Source organism: Botrytis sinoallii, assembly GCF_014898435.1.
Source record: "Botrytis sinoallii strain Bc 23 chromosome Unknown BSIN_021, whole genome shotgun sequence".
Lineage (NCBI taxonomy): Eukaryota > Fungi > Ascomycota > Leotiomycetes > Helotiales > Sclerotiniaceae > Botrytis > Botrytis sinoallii.
The window spans coordinates 585,108-607,159 of NW_024066048.1; the positions used below are offsets into that span (position 1 = coordinate 585,108).

Genomic DNA, 22,052 nt, shown 5'->3' on the forward strand with positions numbered 1-22,052 from the left:
GGTCAATGCGGTAATATAAATATCATCTATGTACATATACTTCCAGTCTAAATTGAATTATAATATCTTGGAGGGTACGATTAGATCATAGCAAATAATATAATTGATTATAACAGTAAGAGTGGGAGACTTTTAGTTGTTCTGGTGAGAAATAAATGGAATATATGATTGTTAAAGTAGGTATTGAAGTCAGAATAGTGTATGCCAACCGAATTAGACTCATCTGCTTCGTTTTTTTTTTCGTCTTTGAAAGAAGATCCATATCTACCTCGGTACCCCAACCTAGGTAGGTATATTTATTTCGAGGTCTTGTAGTCTCATACTTATGAATAAGACTAATTTGAATCATTACTTATAAAAACATTTCATAGAACAAGAGGGAATAATTTCAATCAGACTCTGTGAATATAAATGTAACGTATCATATACTTCCATTCCATTTCACTTAAATCACTTCAATGAGATAGATCATTTAACTTCTATACAATGACATAGTTTCATCTTATGAAATCATGTTTCAAACATATTATACAGTTGTGATATCACTTATTCACTTGAAGTTAGTGAGTGATTTAGTATATTATACTTATAATAGAGTTCAAGAATAAAGTTAGACTGAGATATGCTTTAAATCAGTCCAGATACATCTGAGAAGACCAAGCATTTTTATGGCCAAATTGTGAAGATGCTGTTTTTGCTATTATACCAAGATACTTCATAAGTTACAAGCTAGTTATTAAAAGCTCTGCGTCATACCAAAATCTCCCACCGTCCGGTTTTCAGCACTTGAAAACCGCACCTATCAGTCTTTCCCATTTGTTCCATACATCTCGTCCGCCTCTAAAGACATCATCCAACTCTCTATCCATCATATAGTCCTCAGTGTTCATCTCCATGGACAATTCCATCCATTTAGTTCCTGCATGTCCACTTGCGGAATTCTCACTGGAAACAATGTTGCTATTTGCGTCTCGCGAGACCAAGCCTTCAAGCTGGGGTAAAACCCCGATATTGGGAGAAGCAGAGCAAGACACGGCTGTGAATTTTGGTGTGTTCCGGCCAAGTTTAGCTTGTACTTTTCTATAGAGTAGGATGAGGACATCTTGACGAGGGTAACCATATGACTTGCGCGAGATCCGAGAAGTAGGGCTAGAGTGTATGAATTTGGGCGATCTAGAAGCGGTACAACTGGCACCAAGTCTGGGGCTAGATATTTCGGCATTAAAGACTTTGTCCACAAGAATTTTCAGTGATTGAGCATTTGAATCCAAAAAAGTGCACAAACTAAGGTGCATGAGGAGGATAAAGACAGCGTGGTGAGGCTGTATGAGACCAGGAAGAATGCACTTCAATGGTGTTATGGAGGTCGTATCGGATAGAGAAAGGTAGTTTTGCAGGAACGAACTTGCAGCCCTGTATTGGACATATTAGTGATAAAGAGTAGGACTGTCGAATTTGGTGATAACAAACCGGACAATATCACTTCGCCACCCAATGTCCTGCAACTGTTTTGCTTGACAGAAGTTCAAGCCGAGAAGGCAATATGCACTATCAATCAATAACTTCAGGTACGCCTGCGGTCCCAAGTTTTCTGCTTTTGCTCCCGGTAATAATTCCAGTAGATTTTCGATGCTTTCGACGAGATGAACCGCATCTCCCTGCGTTGGCATCTTCATGACCCATTCGCGCATACAACGCACCCACTGGCACTGGCCGTAAAAGGCGATCATCATCGGTGAAGCTGAATCTTGACTAGAGGCATGATTCAACACCATGGGTAACGAAACATCGTTTGTGTATCCATTTCTAGTTATCAGCGAAGGTGCGCCAGTCGTGATAGTCGACTGGAGATCTAAAAACAACAAATGCCACCAGATTCTCTTCTCAACTTCAGCTTGGACACCATTACTTTGATATGGTTTGTCGTATTGGAGTTGTAATGATTGAGCGAGTCTAATTGCGTGGGGTAAAAATCCATACCGGAATTGTGAGGACGATGTGCTAGCTTGAAATGTGTTTACAAGAAGGTAAGCCTGCAGAAGCTGGATCGCAGATGACCCTCGGCGTGTGCAATGATATGTTGGAAGATTAACTATATCTAATAGCTGTTCGTATAGATCGTGTAATGTTGTTGATTGTGAAATATTTATGGTAGAATTGGCAGCCCCACAATATAGGACAGCTAAGATGAGTAAGGTAGATTCAACCGAGGTCTTAGGAGAAAGGTTGGCCCAGAAACTTGTATACTCATCTATAAGAGTATCAATATGACATATTGGCACTGCAGATTGTAGTCCTATGAAGTTGTTCAAGAAATGATCACAAACTTCTCGCGCTGGAACTTTCGTCCGAAAACAGGAAACGAAATCTTCGCCGAGTGCCCCAAGGGGAATCGCTGTATTTTTGATGGGTTGATGGAATTGAGTATCGATATTATTCGCCAGCGTCTTTGGGGGAAATCGAGATGATGGTATTTGGGACGCTTTAGCCACCGATCGACTACTTGCTTTTGACTTGATACCGGATTTCCTTTCGGTGATTGGATTTGACATAACTGGCGATGGCGATTTCCTAGCCGGACTCCTTGATACATTCACCTCAATAAACTCAAATTCGGGTATTTCGCTGTTCAAGTATTTACAAAGTCGTCCCCCCTTCTTACATTGGTTGCAGGATGGCCTGTCGCGGCTACATTTTACCTAGAGTTGTCGAATCAGTACATTGTATAAGTATGGACCGAGAAGTAAAAACCAACTCTTCTGTCGCGGCATGTTGTACAAGCCGTAGTCCTGCGATATCGTCTAATACCACCAGACTCCACACTACTTGGACTTCCAGGAGGGCTTAGCGACATCTTTGGTGTATATGATCTGGGTTGAAAGTGGACAATAGAATTTGATGATTGGGTCCAGTGGGAAGTTCGAGGCAGTTCCATTTCAAGTAGTGTTGTTCCGAAGTTTATCATGTTTGAAGAAGTGTGGTTGGAATAGTCACAAACTTTAAATCGAGCAAGGTAATTAAGTTAAGACAGGCCAGAACTATAGAGACGTGAAAAAGCAATCTCCACTAAAGGCGAGTTGGGTAATAAACGTTTTGAATGTGGTTGTCTCCCTTCAAAAAGATTCAACCTGGTCGACGGTACAAGACCAGGTAGACCCGTATCAAAATCCTGCCGATGCCCATCTTTGCTTGAGCCTCCATAATTAATCTTGGATAATAAAACTCCTAGAACATGGTAGTCGACGCGGACGAACCCCAGAAATTGTATAGCCCCACTTAAGTCATGATAGTGGGAATATACTTACAATGATTGTATCAGACGGGCTCCAAATGAGTTTGAGGTAAGCTTATTAGCACCAATTTTAAGCTTAAGCTCAAGCTCACACTCAAAAGCATAGTAATATCTTGGCATCTTGGGCCTCTGCCCTTGCGTGTGAAGTAGGAATGGATCCTGTGCTTTTCATAAGCCTCAATAGATCGTGCCTCATAACTTCTCACACCTTCTGATCATCATATTGAAAATTAACCCCCACCTATTCAACATACAGAAATATTCCAGGCATGTTCCAGATAACACATGGCAGCATGGTAATGTGGCTATTGCGGAACAAGATTGGCAGGGGACTCAGGGAACACCTGATGGTCTGTGTTGGAACTTTCCATTCTTTTCTTTAAAGGATCCGGACATGATTTCGCATATTGCTGGCGCTTAAGACGACGGATACAAATGGCTGCGAACAAGGCAGATTGTATCTTGCGTTTATTTTGTGTTCATCCAACTACCCAGTGGGAAACTTGCACACTCAAAGATGTTACTTCGACCCTTTGAACGCATGGAAAAGGTCTATCTGGATGGGGGATCGCGCGTTCTGTTGGAATTAGGACGCCGAAGCGCTTCAATTTTGTGTAATATTTGCGGGTGATGATCTCTACAACCGCGCCATTGCTTATACAAAGTCGACAGTACTCAAATACTGCGACTACATTGCGATCGTGGTCTTCATAGGATCTACGGATTCATGCGTGCGCGATATGGTGCGTTAGAGAATATTTCGTGCGTTCAGGTTCCCTTTGGTAGCTCGGTATGTAGTTGAATGTCTGAAATTATGACATTCGGTAGAACTTCGGTTGTTAGGAATAGTCTTTCAGCTTCAAGGTATGGCGCGTCATACCAAGGTAGGAGGTAATGAAAGACACGTCGATTGTACCTTCCAAAAATGGTCAAAATCATCATCTTAGGAATTTACGTGAAGTTGTCATTCCTCACAGCCTTGCACAAGAGAAATGAGCTCTTTGTTTTTCGGGTGCCCAATCAATTTTTCAATATATCTTGATTTTATGCGGACATTGTCACATGATTAGGCACTTTGGCGGAGTGGTTAACGCGATGCCCTGCTACTGAGTGATCCAGAGTCAGGCATTTCCTTCGGGAGCGAGTGTTCGAATCACTCAGGTGTCGTTTTGGAGATTTATTCTACTGTATCCTTTTTTTTTTCTTTTCTTTTTTTCACATTTCTCTCCCACACTCTTTCCTCTCTTAACAAAATCTAAAATCTCGAATGTTACTATATTTTGGGCTATACTCCTTTTATCTGAGGCAACAAATCATGATAAGTGGGATATCCAAATAAAGTGCTTCCGATCTGCACATGGATCAAAAGGACCTGAGTTTGCGAATTGGAAATGAACAGCAGGATGGCATGTCAGCACTAGACACTTTTGCTACGGGTAACTTCCCCGGTGAAATACTCCATATGCGGAATTCTATTTTCACTTCCATTCCACATGGCCTTACAAGATGTTTTTAAAACCATCATCTCTAGAAGAGTGGGATATGTACCGAAAGATCTCAAGCAATTCTCAACGAATAAAAGCTTACAGATAAAGACAAGTCATACACTACGTCCGTATAGCTGCTCACCATGTATGCCACAGACGGTGTGGCCATGGCATCCTGCAAACGGTTCTCAACTCAACCTCTTTCAGGCGGGCCTTGCGAAATGATGAGATACACGCGTCGACCTTTCTTGGAGATCAGACGCGTGATCTATCTTTTTTCTTATCTTCATTCCGCGGATCAAATCCAACATTTCTTCAACCACATCCACTTTGAAAATGCTACGCGAGTTCCTTTGGGACTGCTCGTGCGAGATCTTGTGCATTGGCGCATGGGGCTTTAAGAGTATGATCATCACTTTCTCAAGCCTGGCGCCTATTTTCCACTCTTCATATTAATTTATGCAGCTCCTTCGGGCTCCATACAAGGCAGACAACATTTCTTTCTTTCTTTTCTTTCAATGCTTTCTACATGCTAGTAATTTAAGTTCGAGGCTGCAAGCGACGCAAGACATTTGATCCCCGACTAAGTTTGCAATGTTGCATTCATATGGTAAGATTATATTTAAATCCAGTTTGCAACCAAGTTTATTGAATACTTTTAATCTCATCTAAAGCGTGGGGGTCTACTAAATAACATAGAACCAAAAGAAATTCGTCTAGAAACTGCAATCTGCACTGGCAGGAAATCCGGCGTCTTCTCTCCTGTATCTCATCAAGGGGTCGCCCAAAAGGATTGCGTTAAGACTTCGACGTCTTGATCGACATGTTTCCAAGGCGATGTACATGTTCATCGTGGCAGGACAGCTCCCAACACGATTTCGCATTCGACAAATACGCGACTTTGATATGTGGAGTACTGCAATTCGATCCTGAATTCTCGCCCCCACTCCAAGAAAGAAACCCCAGATCGGTCTAGAATGGATAAAGATGTCTTATCTTCCAGGGTGAAGCGCTTCAAATTGCAATTCATCCTTACTCTTGCATTCTTGTGTCTTGTGGAGGGATCAGCCATGGAGTCAAGTGACCGGTGATCATTTCACCTTTTTTTCCCTAGTGGACGCAGCAAAAGCATTACGGCTAAAAAACAGTTGTTGATAGCATTACTGTAACTCCGAAATCCCTAGATGAGACTAGCAGGAGAGCATAAGTCTACAGAAGATCAATTCAACATGACACATACATCTTAATGAAATGATCCATATGTTCTTGGGTATGAACTGGATAGATCGTATCTGTTTTTTCAAATAGGGGTATCTGTTCAATGTGTGAGGTGCCTGAAATCGCATCCTCTGCAGTCTGCTAGCTTTTAGTGAAGGAAGATGCATTCATTAATAACACCCGAGAAGCATATTAGCTCTGGGTCATCCACTGGAGTGGCAAATATTCCGGTCTGATATGGCCACATTAGGCTTTCATCTCGTTGACAAGTTATCTGATTAGGTTTATGCGATTGAAGAGTTAGTCAGTGTGAATAATACTATGAATAGTAATACTGGGCGCGATAATGCTTTATCATCTTCAAGGATAAGATACAGTAGACATGGAGCCAGATGGAAGGTGATGGTCGATTATGTGCATCGCTTACAGCATGGAGTCGGCAGATGGCTAATGGCTTTTATAGGTTGGGATTGGGGTTTTTTTTTATAAAGCTGCTCAAGCGTAAATTACGTGCCGCAAGAGAATTACTTCGAGATTGTTGTGTATGTATCATACTCTTTCTTTTGGTTTTGTTCCTGCCAGGGTGCAAAAGAATACTTGGTACCAGTCATTGCTCAGCATTACACATTCGAATATTCCAATAACTTTCCTTTCTCTGAGAGTCATAGGATTATTGACGCCGTTATAAGATGAATAATGTACTATGTATGGACGGATGATGTTGAGATGTTACTCAATCACGAGTTTGAATCCTTGTCTGAAGTCACTTGTCCTTTTGATTTGCGGCGTGTCCAATTTGTCATACAATGTAACTATAAAATTCGCGATAATCCAATAATATGGGGGACCGTTGAGAGTTTTGTGTAGCATTTCGACGCATGTGACAAAATGTAACCACACCTTCCATTTCTGAAGATTTTCGCAAGAAGGACAAGTGCGGGGTAATCAATTTGACCTCGCTCTCACTTTTTCAACATTCAACTTCATTCCATCTATTCAATCGACATAACTTTCCGAATCTAGTTGGTTTCATCAAGCTGTCTGACTATTCGAAAGACAGTTATATAACGGAGAGTAGTAAACTGCCGGGGATTCATGTGGATCGTAAAACACAGAAATTGCATAGAATATTCTTGCTCGGACCGACGACATGTGTAGTGGGTTATAAGATCTTGAGGGGTCTCTCAATACTCATGAAAGAGGCTAATCTTAACGGGTTTGGACCACACGCTTCGTTGTGGTTGTTATTGCTGGTGCTCCATTGGTTCGTCCTCTATCGCCTGTATTTTCATCCTTTGGCGGCATATCCTGGTCCGACTTTGGCTTCCATTACCGACTGGTACAATGTTCATCATTGTCTTAAGGGCGACCGTCATTTGAATGAATATCGTCTCCATCAAATCTATGGTAAGCAATATACTACTTTCAATAATACGGACCGGGCTACAATAAGATTATTGCCTGAATCATTTTCAGATCTTGAAAACTCGCATCTAGTCCGCTAATCCGTACTGCTGGACACTCTGAAACTAACCATTAACGATATTCCCAGGACCGATTGTACGAATTGGACCGAATCGATTATCTTTCAATAGCACAAGCGCTCTTCAAGATATATATAGCTCTGTCTCCAACACGCAGAAGTCTGACTTTTATACAATATATCACTATTTTTTCAAAGTTCCATCTATCCTCACCACTATCGACAAGAAGATTCACGCACTAAAGAGACGTATTCTGGTTAAAGCTCTGAATCCGCAGGCGGTGCAAGAGCTACAGAATTTGATCTATCAAAACACTCAACGCTTCTCCGAATATCTTCGAGAAGGCAAAGATGGGCTGGTGTCAGTGGGCGAATGGACACACGCTCACGATATTTCAAAAGCTTTGACATACCTACAAGCAGACATTATGGGTGATGTAACTTTCAGTCGTAATTGGGGTATGTTAAATGATGAGGAAAATCATCATATGGTTGGTCTCATGTCTGATTCGGCTCTTGCAATGAACACGGTAAAATGACCCTTCGGCTACCGAAACCAGACAGATACTAATAATTTGGCGAACAACAGCTAGGGCATATGCGTACAATTGAGAAGCTCGGTTTATTCAAATTGATCCCACCATCTTTCATGCACGGTGCCAAGAAGCTTTTCGCTCTCAGCAAATCTCAGACAGATTGGCGGATAAATCACAGAGATGATTTAGCTAACAAAGATATCTTCTCTGCCATTCTTGCTACACAGGATCAAGAGGGTGGACAGACCTACACTCAAGAACAATTGATTTCTGAAGCCGGTATCTTGATAATAGCCGGTATGGATACCACTGCAACAGGGCTAACGGCAACCATCTTTTATCTTCTTCACTACCCACTCGTCTATGAACGATTGAAAAGGGAAATTAGAGAGAGATGGGCTAAGGTAAGTGAAATCAAAGTTGGGGGAAAACTGAACGACTACAAATATCTTACGGCGTGTATTGACGAGGCCATGCGACTTTCACCCGGTGTTGGGGCCAATATACCAAGGGAGGTAATGAAAGGCGGAGCTGTCATCGATGGTTGCGCCATTCCAGCTGGAGTTACAGTTGGGGTCTCCGCCTACAGTATTCATCACGAGGAAAGGTATTTCGAAGATCCGTTCGTTTATAGGCCTGAGCGTTGGCTTGATGGAGAGGGTGAAAATGAGTCATCAAAAGGAAATACCCGAGACTCCAAAGTCTTTGAACCGAAAGCATTCACCCCATTTGGCACCGGGAGAACAAGCTGCATAGGTAAATATCTAGCGTATCAGGAGATGGGAGTGGTATTGGCACGATTGATCTGGGAATTTGATATGAGATTGAGTGTTCAGGAGGGAGTAGGACTTGGGGAGGGTAAGAAGGGAATGGGTTGGGGCAGGGAGAGGAAGCAAGAGTTCCAGACTTGGGACAGATTTGTGAGTTGGCATGAAGGTCCAATGGTGGAGTTTAGATTGAGAAGCGGGGATGAGAGTAACAGGGATGGTCTGTGAAGTGTTAGGCCCATCAGATAGTCTTGATTGAGAATGGTGTAATCATCTCAACTGTTGGGACGGCGGAGTACTAGGGAAGCGGCCGAGTGATTTTATTGTCTCTTTTTTTTCGCGTTAAATTCGTATATGCAGGTCAAACCTTCAGAGTAGATCAAACTTAAACTTCTCGCCAGGCTTTACTACGTAGGAATTCTACGATATAGCACGAACACTTCTTCAGCTCCGTATTGACATCAATATTTAAATTTCCTAGTGTACTGGCCAATCCCAATATTCTGCAAGTAGATCATACAGTTTAAATGATTCTAGACTTTGGAAATGGGCCTGAGGAGAAGTGCTTGGATACCCATAATTATTCGAATGAAGATCTGTTGTCTGATCAGGGATTATTGCACCCATGTGATATAGTTGATAAATTGATGATCTTCCACGTGACGCGCTCTTACAGCGTTGCTCTTTCTTTATTTTATCTTATACGTCAAATCATCAACTTTGAAGAAATATTCCTAAAGAGCACATTGATTGGCGATTAATAGTACAATATAAAAGAAGCCTCTGTTTTGTTCTGATCACGAGACTCGCTGAATAGATGGAACAACGCGTTGTCAAAGCGGCACCTGAATTGATCAACACGCGCATCAAACTTTTAATACTAGACATGCTTGAAAAACCACAACTTTCCGAAAAGCCAGACGGATATTCAATAACTCTTAAGCCGAATCATACCTTTTTTTATTATCTATCATATCGTACTGGATCGAGTCAAGGGGCAATCTCATCTGAGGTCTCGAATGATGGACCGGAAACCCATTGTGAAATTTGGGGAGGCTAAATTATATGGCGATTTTGGTCATATTAGAGTACACAGCACAGCTCACGTATGACAAGCCCCGCCACTTGTCGTACGTATACTACTTAATTCCCAAAGGCCGTCTGAATATTTCGTATGTTCAATTGCCATTCTTATCATGAAGACGTGGTACAACCGTCTGAATTAACGGAGGCGGCAGCTTGTCGTTCCTATCTTACAAGTAGGAATAGTGTACTGGATCTACGCCATAAGTAGGCTGTTCAGCCCAAGTTTCGTCCCCCTCATGTGAATATTCGGAGTGGCGTGCGATATTTCCTAGTCTAAACTACATATCAAAATTGTCAGATTGCCGCTGTCAGCTCGTGGGAAGTGCCCAACTCCGAGCCCCGGTACAAATTGTATTGATGATTGTGTGCTTTCGGAAATTCTGTGGCATCGAATGAACTCCTCAGAATGATAAAAAGGAGAAATTCGAACCTTGATGCGAGCAAGAAAGAAACTGGATGTGAAAACGCTCCATGCTACATTACTCGATATTTTTAGTAAAATATTGGGAAGTTTGGCCAATGACAAGACTTGCGGACACATGAAAACTGAAGACAGCATTTCTCTGGAAACAATGATAAGAACTCTCGTGAGCTATTTCTTCGGCAAGAACACGAGCCTTGAGGAAACATTGAGGAACTTTGTATCGATCTCTGTCACCTTGATGATCCAATTTCCGACATAAATGATATGTGGTATCAGTCAATATTATTCCCTGCAGCGTGTATCCTGATTCGCTTTCCTTGAGAACAAATGGTCAATCGCCTACTTTCCCGGGTGACTCAAAAGCTAGGTTAAGGTCCGAGTTTTTCCCCGGACTTTAAACTTATCGTATCAAAGGCATAAGTTTATTTGTTCCCCAAACGTGCTTAAACTTGACTGGAAAGCAAATCGTACCACGTTTCAATCTACCATATCAACAAAAGTGAGACGATTCGCACATGCCATACTTTCCTTTGTAAAACGAAATTTTTAAGAGGCAGCACAACTCTCACGACTATCTCGTTATTTTGTTAATCACTAAAGGAAAATGAAAAGCCCACAGTTAACACAGCCGGACTAGGTGGCAATCAGATGTTTGATACAATCCAGAGGAATATGTCCTTCTTCGGATGTGTGGTAGAAGCAAGTTGCTGTACTAATATGGATCTCAGCGCTTGTACGTTGGATGTTCCCATACTAGCTATATTCTAGCTCAAAACATCTATTCTAGACTTGCCTCCCACTCAACAAACCCAAGGGCTTTGGTGTTCACTCACTAAGCCAGACCTAGATAGCTTATCCAAAAGTCCGTAAGAGCTCTATAGTTTGAGCTCTTCTTGTGCGCTGATCTTCAAAGTCTGGGGAACCAAGGGCAAAATCCTCAAAGATTGCGGGAAAACTTGGTACTTGTCAGAATATGTACATAATGCCCGACTTCCCACGTTCGCGAATTGTTTCTATATCGTCTCATTGTCTTTCCTACATCAATGAACAGTCATTAGCTTCTACTTTATCAGTTATTGTCTGTGATTTTGAACTACATGCAAAATGGCGACGGAGAAAGCCCAGGCAAACTCAAGTGGTGTCCCACAGGAAAAGGATTTCTCGCATAATAACAATCATCACGGAGATAGCAGCAATTCATATGAGATGAATGACATGTCAATTGGCTCGGAAGATGCATTAAAAAGAATCAAGACTGCTGGTAGCATCAGTATCAGCCCGGAATTGTTTGAAAAGATATATCTCTCTCCTCAAAACGCCGTGAAAGGTGACCTGAGAAAAACTTTTGGAAACCCTACTCCGGTGTAGGTTCATGCCTTACAGTCTTGAGATCTCTCCATGCTAACTGAGCATGTAGAGCGATAGTTGGGTTTCTAATTACCTTATCACCATTATCGTGTGATCTTATGGGCTGGCGTGGGGCGGGTAACAACGGTGCGGCAGGAATGTACGTGTTTCAATTCTCATTCAATGTGTCTCAATATTCACTAACAAGTCTTTAGTGGTTCCTATTTCTTCTTTGGTGGACTCCTCATGATTGTCGGCGGTTTTTCTCGAATTCGTTATAGGTAACACTTTCCCATTTGTGGTATTCATCTCTTTCGGTGCTTTCTGGCTTACGTTCGCCTCCACACTTCAACCTTTCTACTACGCATATGGGCTCTACGCTCCTCCCGGCGGTACTCCTGTCGATGGCCTGAAAACAGTTGGATTCAACGCCTCTTTCGGATTCTTTCTTGTTTTTATGGCGGTCCTGTGTCTCATATACCTGGTGTGTTCTCTGCGCACAAATGTCGTCTTTGTTATTATATTTTTTACATTGGTTGTTGCTTTCTCACTTTTGACTTCTGTATATTGGCACACGGCAAACAGTATTGGCAACAACGATGCGACTCAAATGGCGTTGGCAAATCGATTGCAGATTGCGGCTGGTGCGACTCTTTTCGTAACATCACTGGCGGGTTGGTGGATCTTTTTTGCTATCATGCTGGCGGCTCTAGACTTTCCGTTCCAAATCCCAGTGGGCGATCTGAGCACTTTGATCACGGGAGCCAGTGAGCGAGAAAAGTCAAAGGAACAAATGGCATAGAATAGTCTCAATACCATGTCTACACACATCAATGAGACCTGCCATGCAAAGGGAACAACGATAGCTGATGATAAGCTTGGGGAGAAGAAAGGCTATATGGAGTTTTGTGACTCTGTTAACTGATGTCGATACCAGGATCATGTTCTCAACACATTCACGATCCAAGTTTTTTTGTTATTGATAGGCAATAGAAAGTTTATATGTAAGCTAAGGACTAGGCCATGTATACTTAATTTTTATATGTTTTTTGCTTCAAGTTCTGTATGTGTTATCTAGCAGCTTAAGGAATTTTCCACGAATAAATGTAACACAGTACACAATACAACCTACAAGACGTATTTTGGAAATACGTATATAAATATTCTGTGTGCATGCAAACCTCCCCCCCCCCCCCCCCCCCCCCCCCCCCCCCCGGTTTTCTCTCCTAACGAAATGAAAGATTCGGGGATCAACACACCCACATTGCATCCCGCATTTTCCAAGTGACAGCGGTATTTGATAGTACCAATCCCAATTTCCGACGCACGACTTCGCTTATGCATAAAACGACCTATTCGCTCGGCCTTCTTCACTCTTATCTATTCTCAAACCACAAGCATCGGAAATTTTCAAACAAGTGGCGACGTGAAAATTCTCCTATCGGCGGGATTTTGGTGTAATGTAAGATCTTACTACAGCCGTAGCTGTGTACGCTTGAGACACGTGATATTTCAGTCGTATCTAGGTTTCAGTTCTGGGAAATTATGTGCGAGGGGGTGGCTGATGGGACTTTGGGATGCGGATTTTTTGTGATGGATTTGGAGGGGTTATGGTGCGTTTAATGTAGCTTGGGTTGGATTGACTGTTGATGTACAGGGGTGGGATTAGTATGGTGCTATGGTAGGAGTTGTGTAGGAGTTGTGCTTTTTTGGTATGGTGAAAGGAGCATTTTCTTTCAGCTTATTACATACGTCTACCACAAGCTGAGGGAGTATAATGATGTTTAGTTATCAATTTTTTGTGTCAGGCAGACATGAAAAGATTGCAAGTAAGTTTCTCTTCAATCAGGCACCGCATCACCTCTTCGAGTGAAGATTCTGGAGATTAGTTTCGCAAGTCAAGCATTGTTTTCTCTCTTTTTTTTAAAAAGTCTCGCATTTGCCATTCCATCATTTCAGCAGATCAGTGCTAGCATTCATCATGAACTAGAAATTGTCCCCTCTCCCATTTCGCTACAGAAACCGCCCAACCCAGTTATTCACTCTTCTCCTTGTCGAATGATCGACAGGATCAGTCCAACAGGTCACTTTAATCCACCCCCTAACATGGAAAGTGACAGATCCACATGTCCGTGCCTTGTCCGCAATGATTCTCCCCACCTTCTTTATTCTTGCCATATGTGAAGAGAGGCATGAGAAAAACAGCAGTCTGCCCAGTAAGAGTTATGGTTTCGGGTAAAGAAGATTTGATTTCGATTGGGCCTTTCGCTTCGGCTTGTGTCATTTTTGATTCAATGACGTTACAATCTTTTCCGGAGAGTATGAGATCTTTGGGCATTGCCATAGTGCCGGATTTGAGGCCGGGTGAGCCTGCCGACCATTTCATGTATAAGGTACATTTATTGCCACCGAGGCATTTATCGTTTCCTTTAATGCCATTGACAATGGATATGAGGATGGTGAGGATGGCGAAAAAGGTTGTGGTGAAGAGTTGCATGATTGTCGTATTAAAAATGAGGTTTTGAGGGAAGTAATCTAAGTAGCTAGTTAATAACTCCACCTTCTTTATTGTAGGTCTTACTTACCGAAGGTTGTATTGTTCAATGATATGTGCAGTAATACTCGAAATTCAGCTTGTAGAATTGTTGAAGATTCGAGATGTATGAGTTTTGTGGTTGCAAGATTTTGAATTGGTCGAGTTGGATATCAATCAGGTTTTGTTCAAGAGGCGGATCAAGTATGACTAGATAATTGCAACGAGTATGACGAATTTCCTTATTCGAAATGCAGTGATTCTCCGAAGTGTGAGTCCGAATGATTGACTGGATGCGATCCCTTGTCCTGACTCAATGGCAGTTCCATCGGCACCGCTCCAGAGTTGAGGGTCAAAACTAGCTCTATTGAATCGTAAAGGCACAGGATAATATAATCATTGGCTGTCAATTTCCAGTCTTGTTCTTATTACATATATCATATCTGATCTGGAACAAAATATCTTAAGAAACTGTTGCAACAGTTCTCAAGTCATCGCCCATCGATAATGATAATTCAAAGCCCAGTATGAGTATTTCTGGTTAACACCGATGACTGTACTTAATTGTAAGGAGTAACTGCTATAGTTTACTCATAATAATTGTCATACAATGAAATCTACACTCAAAGACCCTTGCCAATAACTGTTCGCTTAGAGTGGGACATCAATAACAAAAAGGGTTCCAAATCCCCAGCTTGACCATTTCAAAACGCAGAATAAACACAAAACATTTCATACATTCCAACATCTTAAAGAAAATCACAACCAACTTTCGAAACATCTTCACAGGAACAAGGCTTGGTAAGTAAAGCCTGTTAAACAATAAAGTGTAGTTACTAAAGACATACAGACTCCCCCAAAAGAAACAAACCTCTACATCAAATACTGAAATCATGCATTTCCTCGCGACTACACTTCTTACCGTCTCCCTCCTCGCCTCTCTCGTAGCAAGCGGACCCGTCAATCAACTTGATCCACGAGCTAAAGCTGAAAACTGCACGGCTCCAGTGAATTGCTGGAGCTTATACATGCGCTGGGATGTGGATCCTAAAGCCGACATGACGGATTTCGCGAAGACCCTTATGAGGCAACCCAAGGATCTCGAGATTGTCGACAAAGACTGCAATATTGTTAAAACTTCTATGGAACAACCCGACCCCAACGGAGCAATCACTGTTAAAATGGAGGGAAAAAATCCTAGTGATTTGATCATTACTGGGAGTGATAACTATTTTAGACCCGAATTCACGTATAATAATGGAGAATATGGTAGGGAGCATTGCGGATGGAAAACTGGACCTGATTGGTCTTCATACAATTGTTTATTTCTCTTTGACGACTGACCGGGGATGGACTTTTCTCAGTGTTTCAACATCCCCAAGAGATACTGAGAGAGCTGGATTTGATTGGTGGTAATATGGAATGGTTATAGATATGATGGGCATTGTATCTGCTGGACAGATAGAATAACAAATACGTGACTTTGAAAAACATCAAATATTGCGGATCAGAAATGGTGACTGTCTCCCATGTAGTGACTGATCATTGCTCAAGGGGAGTGATTTAGATAGATGAGCATGAATGAGAAATGACTCCCCTCTCTACCAATAGAGTCATTTAGTGAATCATGACTGTAGTGAGGTTCTAAAAGCAGTCATAATGATGACTCGAGCCCTTTGATACACTATGTCTGGCACTTAGCTTGACCATTTCAATATGGGGCTGAGCTCACTACTCTCGAGACCTTTCCTCGAAAAACATCAACACTATTGTACCACAAAGTTTTCGACAGATCACGGAACTCTACGTATCGTAGCGTATGAAATCGCAACACAAAGACAACTCCCAGATTCACATCATCATGCATTTCCCCATCATCACACTTTTCGCAATCATCCTCTTCTTTTGCCAAGCCAAAGGCGTACGTCCTCCAGATATAAGTCCCCTCTGCAACAGTAACGGATGCACCTGCAGTCTAGTAATGATGTGGCAAAACGCCTCGAAAGGACTCCCATATCCACCGGTCCGCGCCAGAGTATTCAACAAAAATTGCACCTTCATTTCAAAACCCAACATCACACAACACAGCATGGGGAAGTATCCCATTAATCTCACATCGCCAAAGCTACTTTCCAATTTCTCGATATTCGGAGAAGATGCAAACAAGCATCCGGAGTTCACATATGGAGTGAATACTGAGGGTGGTGAGCATTGCGGGTTTCAAACTATGAAATACGACGGAGTTTATTACAATGTACATAGTTGTACCTTTGCGTGCGAGGGACCGAAAGCGAAATGGTGGATTGCTCCATCTGACGCAAACCGCACTAAGGCTACATGATCGGAGTGACAGCAATATGAAATGTTAGATATTGATGGAGAGCTTTGTGGTGGATGCGTTGGACGGTACCAGAGAGAAGAATTGCCTGGAAATATATGAACTGTAAACATAACAATAACTTGAAATCTAGCGAATTGTTTACCCCGTCGAGTAGAAAGATTAAAACCGTGAAGTCGGAGTTTGTGAGTGCAATCATACTGAATCAAAAACAATTTCGAAATTACTCAACAAGACTCATGGAATTTTACAGGAACAGTCATAAACGCCTCCTATGACTGGCAGTCACTGACATGACTCAAACTTCTTGCAATACTTGCGTCCACGAATCATTTCAATCAAGTGAATCACTATTAAGGATAATTAACAGAGACTGATAATATCATTTAATAACCTCATCATAAATATCTTCGATACTTCCTTGTATCAACTACTTCGCAGAAACCTTTTCCAAAATTCAACAATCACCTGAATTCGAACAACATAATTTTCACACGCAGTTCCACACTTCTCAACACTGACTACCAATACAACATTCAAATCAACAAATATGAAGTATCTCGCTGTCGCATTTATCGTAGCCATCTCAGCATTAGTCTCTTATGCCGACCCACTCCCCGATCTTCTGAGAATAGTCGGTTCTCACTCGGGTCACAAGCCAGCACCAACAAGTACACCAACACCACAACTCTGCGCCCAAAAACAACTAGCTTTCGGCGACAAGACCTGCACTTACGTCTATCAGTTTAGCAGTGACGATAACGGTGACAATGCCAGTGCCAGATCCTTCATCATCGACACCAATTGTGTTATACTGCAATCGGGCGAAGCTCCAATTCAAGCGTCCACTTCAAATTGGAGTTATCAGTTTAGAACATGCAATATTGTCAAACTGAATGAAGTCATCAAGCAGAAGTGGGAACCTACAAATGCAGAGTATCTCATGCCTCTCTATCAGAGTGATGGGCAGATATCAAAAGGCCGCCAGCGTGGTCCATCAGAGAATGGCCACGGCGATAAGAGAGAGGCATGTACTTTGAAGTATAACGATCTCCCCGATAAAGGAGCAAGGTATGCATGGATTTGTCCATTTGAATGCCCCTGTTGAAGCGGAACGGGGATGGGTTAAGGGGAGGTCGGATGGAGTTATTGGGAGAACATATTTGTCAGATCTAGGGCTTGTGCAAAGCATGCAAGAGATATAATGGAAATTCAGATCGTTGCCTTACAATAACGTGCCACCTGTGCTAGCTAACCTGGATTCTTTAGAATAGAATTCACAAAGAACTTTTTTGGGTAAGATTGAGCACAACTAATTGTTCTACCTTGCAGTTTCCGTTTCTTTGATCTGTGTGACGGCCCTTGAGGCATTCCTGATTTCTTTTTGTAATGACTGGGCTAAAAATAGTCGTTAAGATTTCTTCATCAACCACTTCCTTTATGATGGAAGTCTTTGTGTAGTAAGAACATCAGTAAGAAGTTTTCATATAAGAATTAGTATGGTCTGCGTGCATAAGTTTGGATTCCTTTCTTCATACAAAACAAAAGAACAATTCTCAAACAATCAAATCAAGACCCAAAGAAGAAAACAAATCAAACAAAAGCTATGAAGCTTTCAACATACCTCCCAATTTTAGCAGGAACACTTGCCGTCGCCCTTCCAACAGAGGCTCTCACGAAGCGCGACAACAAATTTTGTGTTACTCAAGGCCCGGGTACGTGTACCTTCGGGTGGCAAGAATATACAAATTTCAATGGAGACTTTTCCTCTGAGGCCAGAATCTACGATCACAAATGCATTCAAAAAGGAGGTCTTATAAGCCCTAATATTGACCAATTTGTGACAGTTACATCTGCCAACCCTCCCATGACCGTTTCGATAAACGGCTGGGCTCAACCTCCGCAATTATTTACCCAAGCAATTCCAAAGTTCAATTATAAAGGTAAGACCTGGGGTGGAAAAGACGGATGTGCCTGCGGGACAGGAGAAGGAACCAGTTTCTGGGGATGTAGATGTGCGTTCGATTGCCCTTAGATTGGCATCAGGTGAAGAAGTATTGCATACAGATGCAACTTGGCTATCTGATGTTCAAAGAGAGGAGGAAATATAATTAATAATAAAAAATCTGTTCCGTGAACAAAATTAAAACAAAATGAATATTCTTATCTGTCACAGAAACCCCCGCATCACGTGTAACACATGTAAGCTATTGATATATTCGTAGAATCAAACAAGACCGAATTTTACTTCATGTTATAGAATTGTACATCTATACAATATATTATTTGAAGATTTGCAGATTCATAAATCTCCTCTGCTTGGTTATAAGTAATACGCTGGCTCCGCGAAGGGTTGAAGGCGCTGCCAGAAACATCGGATGATAGATACGATGGAATATAAGGACCTTATAAGATAGACATAACAAGATTGGATCAAAAGGGAGATAGGGGGATATTATATTACGTATATCCGCATCGCCCTTAGTACGAGGTGTACCTTCCCGTTTGGTCTCACGATCAAGACTTATCCAAACTCGAGTATACAAACTCCTCAAACTCAGCCAGGATATCGATAGCCTTTTCATCTCCGGTAGGTAAAAGTTGAGAAAGGTATAGATCGGCGACATCATTGTTAAGGTCGATCCACTATAACGAAACAGTGAGCCGGAGTTCACATTCACCAGGAAAAGGACCTACGCAGTAGCAATTCGCATGACCCGACCAGGTAAGCGAATCTACTCCACGTCGTTTAGGCACTGCATCTGTATTTATCAAACTCCAATCCTAAAGTTAAGAGGGACGTCATCTGGGACGGTATTCCAGATAGCATTGCGGGTGGACGACGAGTACTCCTCTGGTTTATCGAGGCCCCCGATATTCTCCAGATGAGGCTGGAACATCTCCTTAGCAGTCTCGGGTCGTAGTAGCTTCGCTATCAGGACGCTCTGGTAGATCTTGAGCAGATCCTCCACAGTTGCAAATGAGCCGCCTCCTCCAAAATCGTGCAAGGTATTCTCCGCATAAACAGGCTTCGGCTGCTCTTTCAGGCTTTGGCTGTCTCGCTCCCAGTTTCTGGCCTTTCGAGCTTGCAGATCTTCTCGCAGTTCGGGATGGAAGATGGCATCCTCAACATAAACGAGGTCAAAGATATAGCGTTACATAAACCCGCCAAGCTTCATGGAGGTGGCTCGCTCGATCTTTACAGTTCGCGATGCGAATTAGTTAAAGCCTGACATATTAGAAATTTCCAAACTTACAGCGAGGCCAGCCCAGTAAAGGCCAGGGGAGTAAACCCATCGCTCACCGGGTTCGAACACAAGAAATCGGTGGGGAAACTTCTGTGCCTATAACTTTCGGTAAGCTGTTATCTCAACGATTGGAAGGAGTCAGCTCACGATAGATCGATTGGCTAAAGTTGGTGTTTCTTCAACTCTTGGTAGCGAATCAGAAGCGGATTCATGAACACATAAGCAATGCCGCTGGAGTGAGTCAATAGGTGCCTAATTACCATCTTATGCCAGTAAAATTTGCCAGCCTTAGTTAAACAGGAGCATCACTTGCCGAAGGGTAACAGGCTTTGTGGAGGGCTTGAAGATAGCTTCATTCTTTTCATTAAAGCCCGTCAAGATCTGCGGATCTTTGAACTCTGGTAACACTTTTGCTATATCACCATCTAAGTCTAACTGTCCCTTCTCGACGCACTGCATTACAGCAATGGTAGTGATGAACTTGATGACAGAGGCGAGCCAATGCACAGAATTGGTGCCGTGAGGTTTGTCAACTTCATCTCCAAAAGCCTTAGCATAATGGAAGGAGCCTAGGTCACGTAGGATTAGCAAGAGCATACACAGAAATAAAAAAAGGATATTGCTGTAAACACACCATCCCTGTTGATGGCCCCGAGTGTAAACTTTGGAAGGGGCTGGCTATCTTTCTCAGACCGCTGCCGAAGAGAGTGGACGCGTTTATCGAAAAAGGCCATTGTGGCAAGACTGATTCTCGGCTTTATGAAGAACTGGATTATTTTGTGCTGTGCCATCAATATGTTCTATAGATTGTTGTCCCACGTTTTGTATGTCGTGGAACGACTTCTTCCGCAAGTTCTCAGTCTCGTTAGATGAAATGTACCTCGATGATGGAAACACTTATGAGTCATCGAAGCCCTTGAGAGTGGCTTCAAATAGTTCAAGGTTCGGCAGAAAGACGGTGAAACAAAGTTTGGCTCTGTAGATACACTACGAAGGACGCCTCTGTTGATATCGCTTTGTCAAGATGCTATCGGTAAGATTACCCTCTTCTTTAACAAGCTCATTAAGAAATCTGAGGGCAAAAAGATGTAAGGCTATCTTCGTGTTATCCTTTCTTGTCTTGCCGCAATGTGAACTATTTTCGTTTGAACTAACTTTAGGGGTAGCTAGTTTAATGTCAGCATGACCCTAATCCGGGAAGAGAAAGCTTGTGATCAAGAAAAACACGAGAAGTTCGCGGTATCATGTGCCAGACTACATACTTTCAGGGTTATATCTGGACTTTGTCAAGACGGTTAAGTATTCAGCTCTTCCATTCCCCATAATTCCCCTTTATGCCAAGTCGCCAAATTGCCGGCGCATGTTTCAAAGCAATATCTAGTAAGTCGGTTCAACACGAAGTTCATAGTGTCTGAGGGGCAAACCAAGGAACGACCCGCGAGTTCATGTGACAGAGATTATATCGGTCTTTATCTCGCACCACACACATATTCTTGTCGACAGGAGGAGAGAACCAAATAAAAACCAGTAGGCAGCCTCACAGAGAGACTATACAGTAAAAATAGGCCTTCTCCAGGAGCGATATCAGCTGACATAGACAGTTACGAATGGGAAACGAATCTTTCTGATGTGACGTCAGTAGGCTTTGTTTGCGATCCTCGGTCTTCATCAACAAGTCGGCATTCCCAGCATTGATACAGACTCAATGCTACCCACTTCCGCCCGTTCCTGATCGACTAGTCTTACATGTGAGTGGTCTTTGGGGAGGGGGAAAGGGGGGAGAAGGGGGCACTGAAGTAAAGTCTCTCTATAAGGATATGCTATAACTCTTATAATTTCTGGTCCCAAAATCAGGTGTATCCTTATTGGACCAGTGAGATTTTCAGGACTCGGCTATCACATCATAGATTTATTGGCATTCGAGTTAACCTTAAAGTAGAAAATATTGTAACTAATTGAATGATCACCGCCGAGTAAATATGACTGCTAGTCGCATAACTATGGAGTGACAGAGGTGATAAGTTCTTAGTGACTAGGTAGTCTCTAAGATACTCATTAATATTGGGGTTTAAAGACGCCTGCTTGTTTTGCTGACATAAGATGAACGGCATGTTGGGAAGATGGAAGATTTTGCCCAATTACGCCCCGTGATCACGTGTCTTTGTACTTGACATCGTTTTGTTGCGCATCTAAAAAAGATTTTTTAGATTTTCTGAAAAGCAAAAGAGTTGGGGTCACGTGAATAGAGATACGTGCATTGCTTACGTTTGCTGGACGTATACGTACCTACCGA

The 22,052-nt window shown here is 42.3% G+C and overlaps 9 protein-coding genes across 9 annotated transcripts; 6 read left to right on the plus strand and 3 right to left on the minus strand.

Annotated features, from left to right (window-relative positions):
* Positions 1-690: 690 nt before the first annotated feature.
* On the minus strand, positions 691-3,456 carry EAF02_009731 (uncharacterized protein). Its single transcript, XM_038905779.1, has 3 exons — positions 2,756-3,456; positions 1,471-2,699; positions 691-1,413 (listed from the first exon to the last, which is right to left on the minus strand). Exons 1-3 carry the CDS (start codon positions 2,963-2,965, stop codon positions 780-782), a joined length of 2,073 nt encoding a protein of 690 aa, XP_038754519.1. The 5' UTR covers positions 2,966-3,456; the 3' UTR covers positions 691-779.
* A 3,734-nt stretch (positions 3,457-7,190) lies between these two features.
* Positions 7,191-9,242, plus strand: EAF02_009732 (uncharacterized protein; the record flags this gene model as incomplete). The annotated part of the gene is made up of 3 exons (XM_038905780.1): positions 7,191-7,404; positions 7,550-8,010; positions 8,070-9,242. 3 exons carry the CDS (start codon positions 7,191-7,193, stop codon positions 9,009-9,011), a joined length of 1,617 nt encoding a protein of 538 aa, XP_038754520.1. The 3' UTR covers positions 9,012-9,242.
* Positions 9,243-11,397: 2,155 nt separating this feature from the next.
* Positions 11,398-12,442, plus strand: EAF02_009733 (uncharacterized protein; the record flags this gene model as incomplete). Its single annotated transcript, XM_038905781.1, has 4 exons — positions 11,398-11,657; positions 11,711-11,800; positions 11,856-11,899; positions 11,922-12,442. The coding sequence occupies 4 exons, from the start codon at positions 11,398-11,400 to the stop codon at positions 12,440-12,442; spliced, it is 915 nt and encodes a 304-aa protein (XP_038754521.1).
* Positions 12,443-13,741: 1,299 nt separating this feature from the next.
* EAF02_009734 (uncharacterized protein) lies at positions 13,742-14,137 on the minus strand (the record flags this gene model as incomplete). The annotated part of the gene is made up of 1 exon (XM_038905782.1): positions 13,742-14,137. The coding sequence occupies one exon, from the start codon at positions 14,135-14,137 to the stop codon at positions 13,742-13,744; it is 396 nt and encodes a 131-aa protein (XP_038754522.1).
* A 929-nt stretch (positions 14,138-15,066) lies between these two features.
* On the plus strand, positions 15,067-15,516 carry EAF02_009735 (uncharacterized protein; the record flags this gene model as incomplete). The annotated part of the gene is made up of 1 exon (XM_038905783.1): positions 15,067-15,516. The coding sequence occupies one exon, from the start codon at positions 15,067-15,069 to the stop codon at positions 15,514-15,516; it is 450 nt and encodes a 149-aa protein (XP_038754523.1).
* A 518-nt stretch (positions 15,517-16,034) lies between these two features.
* Positions 16,035-16,514, plus strand: EAF02_009736 (uncharacterized protein; the record flags this gene model as incomplete). The annotated part of the gene is made up of 1 exon (XM_038905784.1): positions 16,035-16,514. One exon carries the CDS (start codon positions 16,035-16,037, stop codon positions 16,512-16,514), a length of 480 nt encoding a protein of 159 aa, XP_038754524.1.
* Positions 16,515-17,061: 547 nt separating this feature from the next.
* EAF02_009737 (uncharacterized protein) lies at positions 17,062-17,619 on the plus strand (the record flags this gene model as incomplete). Its single annotated transcript, XM_038905785.1, has 1 exon — positions 17,062-17,619. The coding sequence occupies one exon, from the start codon at positions 17,062-17,064 to the stop codon at positions 17,617-17,619; it is 558 nt and encodes a 185-aa protein (XP_038754525.1).
* Positions 17,620-18,117: 498 nt separating this feature from the next.
* Positions 18,118-18,546, plus strand: EAF02_009738 (uncharacterized protein; the record flags this gene model as incomplete). The annotated part of the gene is made up of 1 exon (XM_038905786.1): positions 18,118-18,546. The coding sequence occupies one exon, from the start codon at positions 18,118-18,120 to the stop codon at positions 18,544-18,546; it is 429 nt and encodes a 142-aa protein (XP_038754526.1).
* Positions 18,547-19,028: 482 nt separating this feature from the next.
* EAF02_009739 (uncharacterized protein) lies at positions 19,029-20,493 on the minus strand (the record flags this gene model as incomplete). The annotated part of the gene is made up of 6 exons (XM_038905787.1): positions 19,029-19,157; positions 19,289-19,636; positions 19,769-19,855; positions 19,907-20,011; positions 20,069-20,328; positions 20,394-20,493. The coding sequence occupies 6 exons, from the start codon at positions 20,491-20,493 to the stop codon at positions 19,029-19,031; spliced, it is 1,029 nt and encodes a 342-aa protein (XP_038754527.1).
* Positions 20,494-22,052: the final 1,559 nt, after the last annotated feature.

What these genes read in the sequence shown, in the direction of transcription:
- EAF02_009731 (XM_038905779.1), bottom strand. Translation starts at nt 2,965, where the DNA reads ATGATAAACTTCGGAACAACACTACTTGAAATGGAACTGCCTCGAACT. An exon ending in CAACATGCCGCGACAGAAGA is followed by an intron (nt 2,700 to 2,755) that starts GTTGGTTTTTAC and finishes CGACAACTCTAG; the next exon opens with GTAAAATGTAGCCGCGACAG. An exon ending in TGGCGAAGTGATATTGTCCG is followed by an intron (nt 1,414 to 1,470) that starts GTTTGTTATCAC and finishes TGTCCAATACAG; the next exon opens with GGCTGCAAGTTCGTTCCTGC.